This window comes from Pyxicephalus adspersus, chromosome 3, assembly GCF_032062135.1.
Source record: "Pyxicephalus adspersus chromosome 3, UCB_Pads_2.0, whole genome shotgun sequence".
Lineage (NCBI taxonomy): Eukaryota > Metazoa > Chordata > Amphibia > Anura > Pyxicephalidae > Pyxicephalus > Pyxicephalus adspersus.
In genome coordinates, this window is record NC_092860.1 from 72030256 (window position 1) to 72043719 (window position 13464).

The 13464-nt window shown below is 39.1% G+C and overlaps 1 protein-coding gene across 2 annotated transcripts in view; it reads left to right on the plus strand.

Annotated features, from left to right (window-relative positions):
• ZNF414 (zinc finger protein 414) overlaps positions 1–12235 on the plus strand; it is a 23508-nt gene extending 11273 nt beyond the window's left edge. For both annotated transcript variants that reach the window (XM_072405166.1, XM_072405167.1), the window contains 2 exons: positions 2120–2275; positions 9990–12235. In XM_072405166.1, the coding sequence (XP_072261267.1) occupies positions 2120–2275; positions 9990–10066 (233 nt within the window). In that variant the 3' untranslated portion in view covers positions 10067–12235. The remainder of the gene's footprint in view (positions 1–2119; positions 2276–9989) is intronic.
• Positions 12236–13464: the final 1229 nt, after the last annotated feature.

A 13464-nucleotide genomic window follows, 5' to 3' on the forward strand; every position in this document is an offset into this window, starting at 1 on the left:
ATTCAACTTTATTCAAAAGAAACATTTGCTAAAAGTTCCCAATAAGTTATAAAAATACATAAAACACACACACACACACATCACTAAATTTTACACTAATTGACAAAACAATTAGAAAGAACAAACAAACAAACCACATGTAAATCCACACTTCCATGTAAAGCCAAAAAATAGTTAAAAAATGGCCCAACAAATATTGCATTCAAAAAATACCAATCAAACCAATATGCAATTTTGCCCTATCAAGGGTGGAAATAAGAAAATATTTATGCAGGACAAACAATGAAAAGTGTTTAAAAAAAAATGCAGACATTTGCAAAACAATTTGGCCACAAACACAACACCATAGCATTAAAATTGACTTCAAAATTGCAAAATAGACATTTAAACATTCAAAGTAAAAACAAATAAAAAAAGAAGCTAATATGCTAAATGGTAAGCAAAGTATCAAATAGAGCAACATAGATTCATTAGGATAACAAACAAAATAACAGCCCCTCAAAGAAAAGAAAAAGACAAAAGGAAAAAGCAAGTTAAAACACACCCTTATATATGCTCAAACTTATGCGCACAGGTGATAGAAATTCACTTGCAATTAGCACTTGCGCAGTCTGTCAGAATTGGCTGTTTGTACTTGGACATTTTTTGTACTTGGACATGTCATTATCATTGATCAATATGATCCTTTACATAGGTACACCAGTAAACAGATCTTGTAATAGTTAACATAGTTAATGTTAAAAGTATGTTCCATATATATTTGTGTATATATATATATATATATATATGTATATATATTTATATTTATTTATGTATAATTATTGTAGGATATGAATAAAGATATTCACACACACATATACATAAGCAGCAAACAAAAGAACGTCTGCGCTTGTGACTTTTGTGAGAAAATCTAGTCCTATGGCTTCGTGCGCGGTCATTCGCGGGCGAGCGGCTTCCCCGATCAGGCATCGGAAGCGTTTATATAGGCCCCTATGTAGAGGAGTTGAACTCGGTTAACTCTTGCCTAACAAAAGAAATAGGTGATTTTAAAATATGCTTTTTTCTTGGCGCACATAAATGTTTTAAACATTTCAGCAGCGCAAACATTTTTTTTTTGGGCTAAGGGTAATATGTGTGCCATTAGAAAGAATGATTTTTTAGGAGAACAGTGACTTTTGATGCCAGCTCGCCGGTGTAAAGCTGCCGGTGCTGCGCGGTTCTGGCGGCGAGCTCCATCCAGTTGCTGACTAGTGCGATGGCTTCAGATTTCAGCTCGCGAATACGGATGCGCGACCGACCAACCGATGCGCGAGCTTGATGAATCTGGCCCAAAGTATTAGGCTAATCATATAAGCAGAAGAAGGCAGTATTGGTGGCTGTTGACAGCCAGTGTCTGACACCCCACAATTGGGGTAGAAAAAAGAATGCTAAATATGATCATTTGTTGAAAGTGACAATACACATATGCAGTAATTTTGGAACTCAGTCAATATGCAATATTTATAGCTTATGTTATGATGATCTTTTTAGAGGCAAGAAAAATTGTTTTTATTGCTCATGCTTAGCTAGCTTTCACTAATGCCAGGATAGATGTTCTGATCAAACGTCTGACTGCATCATACATTCTATATGACTATAAAGAAAAGGGAATATTACTTTTCAGTTATAAAGGTTTTCCAACAAAATTATACCGGTATGTGTGTTTCAACGCTTGTTTTCTTTTTAATAGGCAACTTTTACACTTCCTCCAATTTCTCCCATTGTTGCAAACAAATCACCCATTTTATGGCCACACATAAGGCTGCTCATTTTAAACATATGGTATTGCTCATTTGTCCTCTTTAAGATGTGATTATAAAATGCTGGCAAGTAATTCAATATATTTGCATTCGTTTTATTTATAATAATTTTGGAAATTAAGTTATAGCATTATTGTGCATATTAGTAGCTTTTTTAACAGAAACATTAGCCATTGGGACATGATTGAACTGGTGGAATTTAAATTCCTCGCTCATCTTAAAAAACACAGTTTAGTATACATATTATTAACAATGTTTGCTGTTTTTTGGTTTTATTCATTTTAACATGGCACAACAATTAAGCTGTGTTTATGTTTTAGGACACACAAGCAACAGTCGTATTGTTTGGGAACACACCAGAGGTAGCTACAAATGTATGCAGTGTAGCTTTTCTACTGCCACAAGGGACCAGATGGATAAACATATTGAAGAAATACATAAAAATCCTGCATCAGCCAAACCTCGGGAAGATATAGGTGGGTAAATGCCTATATGAAAGCTGTTGATTTAATATAAACTAGCATCTATTTAGCCATGCAATAAGCAAACCAAAATGAAATAAGTCAATTTATTAAACAGTTATGAGATTAGCAAGCAATCATTTTCCTGCTGTCTATTGTATATGTTTTAATAAATTTCAGAATTACTTTGCTAAGCAAGGTGCTAAAAGTCAGAACATCCATTTCATTTGCTTTTGTAATCTACTGCACCTAGGTTTCATGGAGCTTCTCATTTGTTGGGTGAATCATGTACGGCAAAGGTCAACATACTGCCCACAGGCCACATCCGGCCTATGGAGCTACCACATATGGGCATCTCCTCAATCCCTCTCTGCTCTCTCAGCTTGTTGTCTTGCAGGGGATAGGGCGCATGCATATCCTATGTTTCTCTATCAAGATTGTGCTACCAGGGGGAGGGAGCTTCCTGAGCATGCTCAGTGTGAGCTCCCTCAGTGTAAGCGTGTACTATAGACCTGACAATCGGCTGTGGCTGTTCCCTACTCATGTTGTACTGGGAGATAATCCAGCAGCAGCAGGGTGAGAGCTGTGTCTGCTAATGCAGCTGTCATTAAACCCATGTATAAACCTTCTACCTATCTTCTACACTGATTATCATAGAAATGTGGAATTTTCAGGGTACAAAGCAGACCCTGAGAGCTGTTACCAAATTTATTTTCAGCCCACTAAACATACCAAGTTGCCATATTCGGAGTCACAAGCATAAAAACCTATTAACATTCAGGGATATTTTCACATTAAGGGAAACTATTTCAAGACCAGGTCCCCCAAATTGAACTTTCATGTTGGGGACTTCCCGGGGGCTACTCTCATGGCAATGAACATTATTGTACTGCCAATTGTCTGTACATAGTGTGCCCCTTGAGGTTCACAAAACTTCAAGGCTCCATTCAGGTTGGCGGTGAGGTTACCCCTTCCTCTTGCCATGGAACTCTGGCTTGGGGAGACGTTCAGTACCGCTCACTGCCGCCTGGAGTCAAATCTTTAGACGCTGTGGGTCGAGGGACTGAGCAGACTGATGTGGTGCCTTTTACACATAGCTGGCCACTTATTTTCTCTGAACCCCTTTTCTCTGGAACAGAGGGATGTTGGCAACTGGAACTGGAAATGTGGGGGCCAATAGAAGAAAAACTTTTTGTTCCCATTTCCCATTAAAATGTTATATCCATCATATCATGCTACCCTGTCACACATATCCCCTTACTCTCTATGAACCCCAATTTCTCTGTAAGAAAAGGGAAATGTGACTGTAAGTGGAGGACTCTTGTTGCTCACTATCCCTAACGTTACATCACAAGCAGCATCACAAGATACAAAATTTATACCTGCGATACCATGGTACCCTGTCACACATAGCTGGCCACCTACCATCTGTGAACCCCATAGATTCTCAGTAGTGGAAGTGAAATGTAGTGTAAGAGGGGGATTCTTGTGACTAACCCCCCCCCCTAAAATTTTATCACTCCTACCATACCATGATGAAAAATTCCTGAAAGGAAAACTGTAGATATATTAAAATGTATAATTAGTGAGGGACTATTGTGGCTAACTCGCCCTAAATTTTTTTTTGCTGCAGCACCATCACAAGATAAGAAAAACTATACCTATCATATCGTGGCATCCTGTCACACATATCTGGCCACTTACCTCCTGTGAACCCTATTTTCTCTAGAACGGGGAGATGTAAGGACCTGCAGAAGTAATAGTAGGAACATGTACCCCTATCTATTACATGAATTGCATTTCTCTGAAAGTATCTATTGCAAAGATTTGGGGGGTACTAAAAAGGTTAGCAACCCCCCTATAACTAACAGGATGCATTGTATGGTGTAGTTTCTACTCTTTGGTACAGGATAGGTGAGCAGGGAGCAATATATAATGGGCCAGGACTGTACGATAGCTTTTGTTTTGTTCGTTCATCAAATGGAGTGTGCATGCGCCGCCGTCCATGAAGTCTGCTCCATAGACAGCTCGGCGCCTTACGGATCCTTCCGCGGCTCTTACTGCAGCTAGACCTGGCAGCCACACTAAACCTAAGCCGTGCAGGCACCGGAGTTTGTCCTGCACCCACGTATTAAGGTGGGGAAGTCGGGTGCCAAGCCAAAACACCGCTATCCACTGTCTCAATCCACTTGTGTTTTGGCTTTTTTCCAAGATGGCGGCCGCCTGGTAAGAGCACACTGCTGCACACTCTGCACAACCATCCCCAGCCAGCACCCAAGAAGAGCTACCCTCTCCTGAGCATTGTTCACCCCCCTCCCCATGGCTCCACTCTCACCTTCAGACTCCAGCTCACTTTCACCACAGCGGGGAATCTGACATTGTTAGCCCTCAGGATCTGACCCACATTACAGGCTCCAGATTCAGTGTTCTCAGGAACCCCCCCCCCTGCTTCAAATCCTTCCTGTGTGCTTCCTCTAGATAAAAGTAAATTTTGAGATTGAGAAAAAAGTTGATGAGAGCGTTTTAGGGTCTCCCAAAATTCCAAGGAAATCTCAGTACTAAATACCCATATTCAGGAACTGCAACTTAAAATCGACGATCTGGAAAACAGATCCCGTATAAATAATTTTAGGATCAGAGGCCTCCCTGAATCCGTGAAAGATGTTACAGAAGCCACAAAGAGATTTTTACAAGTCTTACTACTAGACCTGCCTGAGTCCCATCTTGAACTGGACAGGACCCGTGGAGCTTTAATCACACCTAGACCTCACAGTCCCGCTCCAGAGTTGTGATTGTCAAACCCTATTACTTTGCGACTAAGGAAGCTCTCCTGAAATTATTAAGAGGCATGGATAATATCGAAATGGAAGGTTGTCAAATTCAAATTGTCTCAGACCTGACGCCCTTCAAAATTCAACGCAGAAAGGTGCTCAAACCTTTAGTACAGGTTCTCACCGATTACAAAATCAATTACTGATGGGGTTTTCCTCACAAGCTAATTTTTCAACTACAAGGGAAATGTTTTTCTTTTTCTTCTTTGCTGAGGGAGAACACCTCCTTAAAGATCTGGATCTTATACCATCCACGTCAGATGCAGATTTTTTTTTTCTTTTTATATATATGTCTTTTTGATTGCTGAATCTGGGGTTTAGATTTGGCAGTAGATGTGCAACAACAGTAGATGTGCAACAAGGTAGCCTTTGTTTACATGTTACTTACTTGTTCTCTAACCATCTGACCGATAAGCCCGGCCTTGGTACGGGCTAAAAAAAGTTACTATTTTCGATAACCCCGAACTTTTCTCCCTATGATTTTAATATAGGGAGAAAAGTTCGGGTTATCGAAAATAATAACTTTTTTTAGTCTGTACCAAGGTCGGGCTTATTCTGTTCCGCCGGGTATCTTCTGTTCCGCCGGCTGGCGGAGAAGAAGATGCCCGGCCAGCTTCTTACCTGGTCCCACTGATCGTCCCGCGTCGTTCCTCTTCCAGCATCGGGTGCCTTCTAAGACAAGAAGCTGGCCGGCGGAGAAAAAAAAGATGGCCGGCTTCTGTCTGCTTGCGTGTCCCTCGGCGATGACGTCGGCGCATGTGCGGGAAATTCAGATTGAAACTCATTCAAACACATTTTGTATTGGATTAAATACAAACTCCTGTATCCAATCCAATAAAAAATAATACAAAATAAATACAAAGTATGTAATTGGTAAATTCAAACTCTCATTTTGTATTGGATTGGATACAGGAGTTTGTATTCAATCCAATACATAATGAGAGTTTGAATTTTGTTCTCATTTTGTATTGGATTGAATACAAAGTCCTGTATCCAGTCCAATACAAAATAATAAAGAATATATTTATTTGGTTTTGTCTATAGGTATGTGACAGACACTAGGGAGGTGTTTTAGAAAAATATGTTACTATACAGTATACCGAATTATCGCATTTTCAGTATTTTTCATTTGGGGGCCGCTGTTGACATATTTCTGTAAGTTACAGGTCTACATTTACATTTACAGGTGAAAATAAAAAAAAATACAAAAAAAATTTAAAAAAAAATTTCATGAAAACCTGTAACGCTTTTGGAACAGAAATCTAGACCTCAGTGTAATGCTCAGGTGGTTAAGTATTTTGTCTACGCAACCTGGACTTTTGAATTGCATTGCATTGAGCTTTTCTGACACCACCTACCTACCAGCTAAATCCTTGTCCATGGTTACCTATTGCCTAATTAACTCTCAGGATTTTTTCTGATTTTTTGTTCTTATTAATATTGTCACTGTTTTCATGCACTTTTTAGATTTTATGACTCAGTGGTTGCCAAGCCCATGACTATTCTTTATTTCCAATGGACCTCTCCCAAACGTGGGGCCTTTATCTTTCATATGCTGGGTTTTTTTTGCCGTTGGGATTATATTCTTTTGTTTCTTTTTCTATGCTATAGAGCAGTTGGTGGTTACCCTCTCCCATGCATTTCAAGTAGAGCCTAAATCCGTGTGATTTCTAAACCAAGGAAAGATACTTTAGACATTGCTAATTACAGGCCAATTTTTTTGATTAATTTTGACCTCAAAATTATGAAGAAAATTCTCTCAGTATGTTTAGGCTCCTTTTTAGGGGTTTATATCTACGTGGACCAGTTGGGCTTTATGCAAAACAGACAGGCCCCTGATCAAACGAGATGTGCTATTGACCTTATCTCTATAATAAACTCAAACTGGGATGGAGGTCCCCCCGAACAAACTATGTTGCTTTCCATAGATCTCCAAAGCTCTTTTGACAGTCTCTCATGGCCTTACCTGTTCACAGTTCTCTCAGTTATGAGAGAGGCTAAAATATCCCTAGGGGGCTTTTTCTCTTCCCCCATACCAGCTAGAACGGTTACCCGACAGAGTTGTCCTTTATCACCATTAGCAATCGAACCATTGGCAATTACTATCTGTGCTAACCAAAATTATCAATGAATAAAATGTGGTCAGGTAGAACACAAATGTGCACTGGATGACATACTGATATATGTAACATCTTGGTCCACTACCCTCCCTAATCTTTTTAAACTTTTGAATAAGTTTGCCCTATTTTCTGGTCTACAAGTTAATAGTTCTAAGTCTCAGGCCTTTGATATCAACATTCCTACAAAGACTGTAGATGCTCTCAAAAGTAAATTTGATTTTAGCTGAGAAGAGAAGTTCCCTCCAATTATTGGATATCAAATTGACGCCTACCTACAACACCCTTTTTGGGGCTAACTACACGCCCCTATTTAGGACAATTTACAGCGTTATCAGCGTTGGTCCCAATGTCCCCCATCCTGGTTAGGGCCGATTGCTGCTTTTAAAATGAATCTCCTACGCATGTACTTTGACCCAGGTTACCTATTCTGTACCCTCCCGATTCAAGTCCCCCAGAAAGAGATCTCTCTCCTTCAATCTTAAATAATGCACTTTATTTGGGCGGGCAAAAGAAGTAGAATTCAGAAAGCCACCCCGTTTGCCCATAAACAGTTTGGAGGGTTGGGTGTTCCAAACCTGAAATAATACTATTTTGCAGCACAGGTGGCCTTCTCCAAGCAATTTGCCAGGACCCCGACCCCAATGGGTGGAGGTAGAGGATATCAATGGATTCCATGGATCCATCACATCCCTCATGTGGATGCAGAAAAAGTCGAGGGGGAACTATATGCTGCCCCTTATTACTGCACTCTGTCCAAATCTGGGGTAAATATCACAGTTACAGGTTTAACCCCAGAGCATTTTAGCAGGTGGGTCTCAAAGGGTTTTACAAAACTGAAAGATTTGATAGATGTACGCTTTGTACTCATCTGGGAATATCTCTCCAGCAAACGGGAAATACCACCTAAAGAACATTTCAAGCTCTTTTGTTAATACTATTATCAGACAGGTTTAACACTTGGAGACCCAGGACCACTAGGGGGTGCTTTGGCTAGCACGGAGGTGGTGTGAAGGGCCAAAGCACCCTAAGTAGTCTAAGCAGCAACCAGGTTTTCTCCAGAGCCTCTGATAGTTAGGATGTTGCGCCGCTGGTTACTGCCAGGTTGTGGTCCTTGGGTACACCAAGGTGGGCAAAGCACAGTACCAAATTACTAAGCACAAGGATAGTCACGGAAAGCCAAGGTCAAGACAGGCAGCAAACAAGAGAGGTCAGGTCACTCGCCAGGCGTCAATAGCCAACGATCCAGGAGATTTGCCCTTCTTCCTTCGCCCCCCCCCCCCCTTTTTTTTTTTCTTCTCTTTTACTTTGTCATTTTTTGAAATTTTATCAAATGAGACATTTCATTCGACATGAGTTTCATTCGACTTTCATTTTTCTTTATGTAATGGACATATTTTTAATAATAACTATCATATAAATGTTGTGTTCTTCTTCTGATATGTCTTTATAATCCTGTTTAGTGCTCATCATGATGTTCTGTTTTCATGTTCTGTTGTTTTTTATACTTTGTTTAAAACCCCAATAAAAATTATTAAAATACAAACAGGCATCAAAGGGTGATCATCTCTTTTCATCTCTTTTATTTGGTGCATGTACGTTACCGTAACTAGAAACATTTCAATTTAGTTTAATTTTAAATTAAAACTATTTTATTTTTAAAAATACATTTTTAATGTTTGTTTCCATTGTGGTTTGCAAGTTTTACCTGAATGTCAACAGCGGCCCCCAGATGAAAAATCATTGGGCACCACTGATGTATGGTATTGAGCTTTCAATGCAGACTGATAGCCTAGAGAAAATTAGTTGATACTGAATATTATAATCTGGTTGTTTGAGTTACCACAAGGAGCCTGCAGTGTGTTATATAATTTCTCCCCTGCATCACAAATAAATGAGCACAGTAAGTTACATAATTACAGACCAAATGGGCTTGGGTGTACTAGTGCATTTAGGTTATGTGTAGATAATAAAAAAAACATTTAGGCTGCGTGAATATTTAGAGTTCATGTGTTAAGCACAACTGAAGTGACTAAAATATATAGTAATTGACAGTACAAAAACATGAACAGCTTCCATTTTCACACAAGTAACCTGTCAAAATAAGATTATTTAGTCCAGCATACAACAGAGTTTGACCATGCTGTCCAGTTAACTCCATCTAGAGCCCTGGTCGAACATATACCTTCAATTTTTTTGTCTAAGGACATGGTAAAGGATATGGTATGATATAAGCTTATGTTAGGATATGGTGTTGACTGCTGACAGACAAGAATAATGCGGGGTGATGGAACATGACACAGGAGCGTGGTCAGACAAGCCAAAGGTTAGGGCAGGCTGTGATCATCAATAGTCAAGGGTCAATCCGCAGTCGGTACAAGAGAGAATCAAGAACAGGAGACACAGACAAGAACAACTGGAAACCGGGAATATTGTCAAAAGGAAATCCTTATTTAGGCATTTTCTTGTTGCCAGTCACTTACTTTGATAGGGGAGGTCATGACTTCTGGGTAAGAGAACGCACCACCAGAGGGATTGTTGGACCAGTGACAAATGTTTTCTTCCATGAGGCTTTTTGATTGGTGCAATCATTTTAAAGCTAAACAAAACAAGACATTAACCTTACTACTTTTGCTACTTGTAACTGTTGTTAGTATCTTTTTCTTTTGAAAAAAGTTGGGCTGTGGAGCTGATAAAGACTTTAAAAGAACTGCATTAAAATACATGAGAAATCAGAATATAAGTACAAATAACTGAGCATTGTTTTCATTTTTATTATAGATTATGACATGGATCTTCTCCCTTTCCACTCCAAGTTGCCTGCAGAAATGGAAAACAGCCTTTTACCACAGGTCTAACATAGAAAAGTTCTCAGAAGCCTTCCCTTGGCATAGCCCAGAACCACCATTTTCTTGGTGATGGTACGTGATCACCAGTAAAAAGTAAAAAAAATAGGCTTACACAAAACAACAATGATTTGCAATAGGCAAATGTTAAAAGTCTGAAAGGTTGGAGTTTTACTGAGGACGTGCTGACTATGAAGAAGTGACAGTGAAACATTTCTCAATTGTTTTTGGAAAAATTTGCTACACCTTCAGTATTTGGTGTTTTTACACAAATCCTTTGTGTTCAAGTTTACTTATTTTTATTGCCCTTTTCCTGAACATTCAAAAACTTCCCTATTATCTGTGTCAGATATTTCAGTGGCTTAATATTCAGTTCAGCTTGTTGTTTTCACCTCCTTTTTACTTTGCACCTGCTGGTTTTCTGCGGGAGTGTTTACTATCAGGGGCTAGATGCTTAGCCCAGAGGTACCCTTTTTATGCCTCTGCTTAAAGCGGACCTTAACTAAAATGTATACCTTGCATAAAAGGATAGACAACCCCAGTGGGTAAAAAAAATGCCAATCTTACACATGCGCAGTGAGATCAGCACTATTTGGTCCCAATTTACTGCAGGCTACGTCACTGTGCAGTGCAAGATTGGATGACGTAGGCATAAGGTGGTAAAAAGGGAAAAGAAGATAGTGGCACCTGGTGCTTCCTTCGTGGCAGGACAAAGGAGGATTCCCGGATGACGTGGCACCTGATCCAGGATCCCAGTGGAAAGATCGATGGTTTTGTGAAAATAGGATGTTGTTTTGTTTTTTTTTAGTACTGCTTTAAGTAGGATTGAGTTTCTCACTCCATATCCACAGTCCAAACACCTACTCTTGCTGCTAAAGTTCTTCCTGGGGTATTTCACAGCAGTTGGAAGTATTGTTTGAAACTTTGAAGCCAGCTTATTTACACATCAAATTGCACAACCAAACCTGTTGGTAAAGAAACACATTATTATAATCTCTCATCTTCTCAGATCACTGGAATTTCATTAATATTAGTAAAGTTGTCTGTGTACTGGCTTCTTACAAAGGTTTTACATCCATGTATAGATAAACCTTAAAGTCCATTCACCCTGTACTTGAATGTTTATGACAGGATAGACAGTTTGACATTTTAGTGCATTACTACGTGCCATGTGAAAAAAACCCAATTGAAAGATACTGCATAAATTTAAGAGAATATGTAGTTCGTAGGACTACATTAAAATCCAGGAAAAAAAAGTCAGACTTTTAAAGAAAAGGGTTGTCAACAATTTGTTTACAAAAACACTAGAATGCAGCATGCTGTTGTGAGTTGCAATTGACAGACCAGATTGATCAACAGAGGAATGAAACGGACGTCTGTTTACAAAATAAATAAGTCCTGTTGTGTTTTAGCTGGGCACTGCAATGCGCTTGCTTTGGGGCGCCATTAAAAATAAATGGCACAGTAATACATACATGTTAATTCAAAAGGAGTAGGGGAAAAGACAGGCTTTTAGTAGACAAAAATATAGAATCTCTTTTTTTGGGGGCTGGCTGCGGACACCTCGCCCCTAAACTATACTCACCAACGATAAAATATGGAGTATATCCATATCCACTACACACCAATGATTCAGTAAGCAAGTTAAACCCTTACCATAAGTAAGATCAACCTTACTTGAAATTTCACCACCAACCACCTTTACACACCAACGATATAGCTGCACAGTAATAGCTTTATATTTGTTACCTACAAGTCAACAACACAGGGACTTTTGGAAGTAGATATCACATACCATACGCCTCTAACTGTCATCTAATCAATACGCCATACACCTTAACCAAACACCCCTTAAAAAGAACCAAAGGAGACCTATAGTCAACACCATTGGGATACCCTGGTATAAATATTCTCATATGTCTTTTTTCTACATCAGTCATCATGATTGTTCCTATAATTCTGATCTCAAAAATCCCCTGAAAAAGCCTTTGTGGGAAACGTTTTGGGTAATTGAGATATCTCTTTATACTGAGACCATTGTGAAAATGTAAACATGGTATTACAGTAATTTTGAATTATTCGTATGATTAATTTATTGTATGGTTTTGAACATAACTAGCACAGTAGGTCTATGTTAGTAATAGAGCTAGATATTTGAATAAAAACACATATTGTTCTATATTTTTGCCTATTAAAAGCCTGTCTTTTCCCCTGCCCCTTTTCCCTTTCGAATTATACTGTTAGAAGCTAGGCAAAAGCAACACTTTTCCACTATCTCTGAAAACCCAACCTTTTGAATCAATTTCTTTTAATACATACATGTTGCCTTACTACACGTGTTACCGAAAATCAGTAACATGAACAAGCTGTTAACAAGGTAAAGCATGAGAGAAGCTTAAAGCCTCACTGCTTTTTTAGTTTAAGTCTGGTAAATACATTCTAGGTTCATTAGAACAAAAAGCAACTCACAGGCCATAGTCTAAATAGAAAGTCCTGTCCTCCTCAGCATGTTTCCAAGGAGGAACTGAGCTTTTTCTGCATGAATATGCACAGTGTGAATTAGAGCCAAAGCCTTCAGCATGAACTTTGGTTACTCGTTATGGGGCATGTCAGACCTCTGCAGATAGACCACTGTTTCAAGACAAAGAGCCTAGGTTACCTTTTATTCCACTGTTTTGTAAAGAAAAACAAACACACCATTTGGTTTGATGTACCTTGAATTTTTTTAAGCTGAATGCTGAATTAGGCTTCTTTTAGAATTGACTGAACATGATCTAGTTAAATCACAAGTTGTTACTTTCGCCTGTGCTATTACGATATTTGTATGACTTTGGAAAGGCTAAACTCCAAAGTATATCAAGCTGATTGGTCACTAAAGCAGTGGTCCTCAACCTTTTTAGACCTAGGGACCACTAAATTTACCGTCCCTGGACCATGCATGCGCGGCAAGCCAGGTTTCATTCAAAGGGGAAGAAACTTCCCCTATAGTAATGTCATGATGCCAGAACCCACCCACTTCCCTGAGCCTGCGATCTGTACGGAGGACATACCCTGCGTCTCTGGCAATCAAAATGTTCTTACCGACTGGCGATCCCTACAGTAATAGGAAGCAGTATTTTATTTGTTCTACTTTCCATGATCAAATGTAATTGTAATATACTAAATAACTTTCTAACAACATCATGCATTTATTTAAAATCACAAAAAAACATAACTGGTTCCTTCAAGCAGGCATTGTTGCCACCCTGCAAAATGTATATTACATGCAAATTGGGAATTGTCAGTGACTAAGGGCTCTTTTACACCTTTGCATTTTATGTTCATGACAAAATAGGATCACAGTTCTCTAAATGTGTAGGGAAAATACCGTATTTTTTGCCATATAAGACGCACTTTTTCTTCCCCGAAAC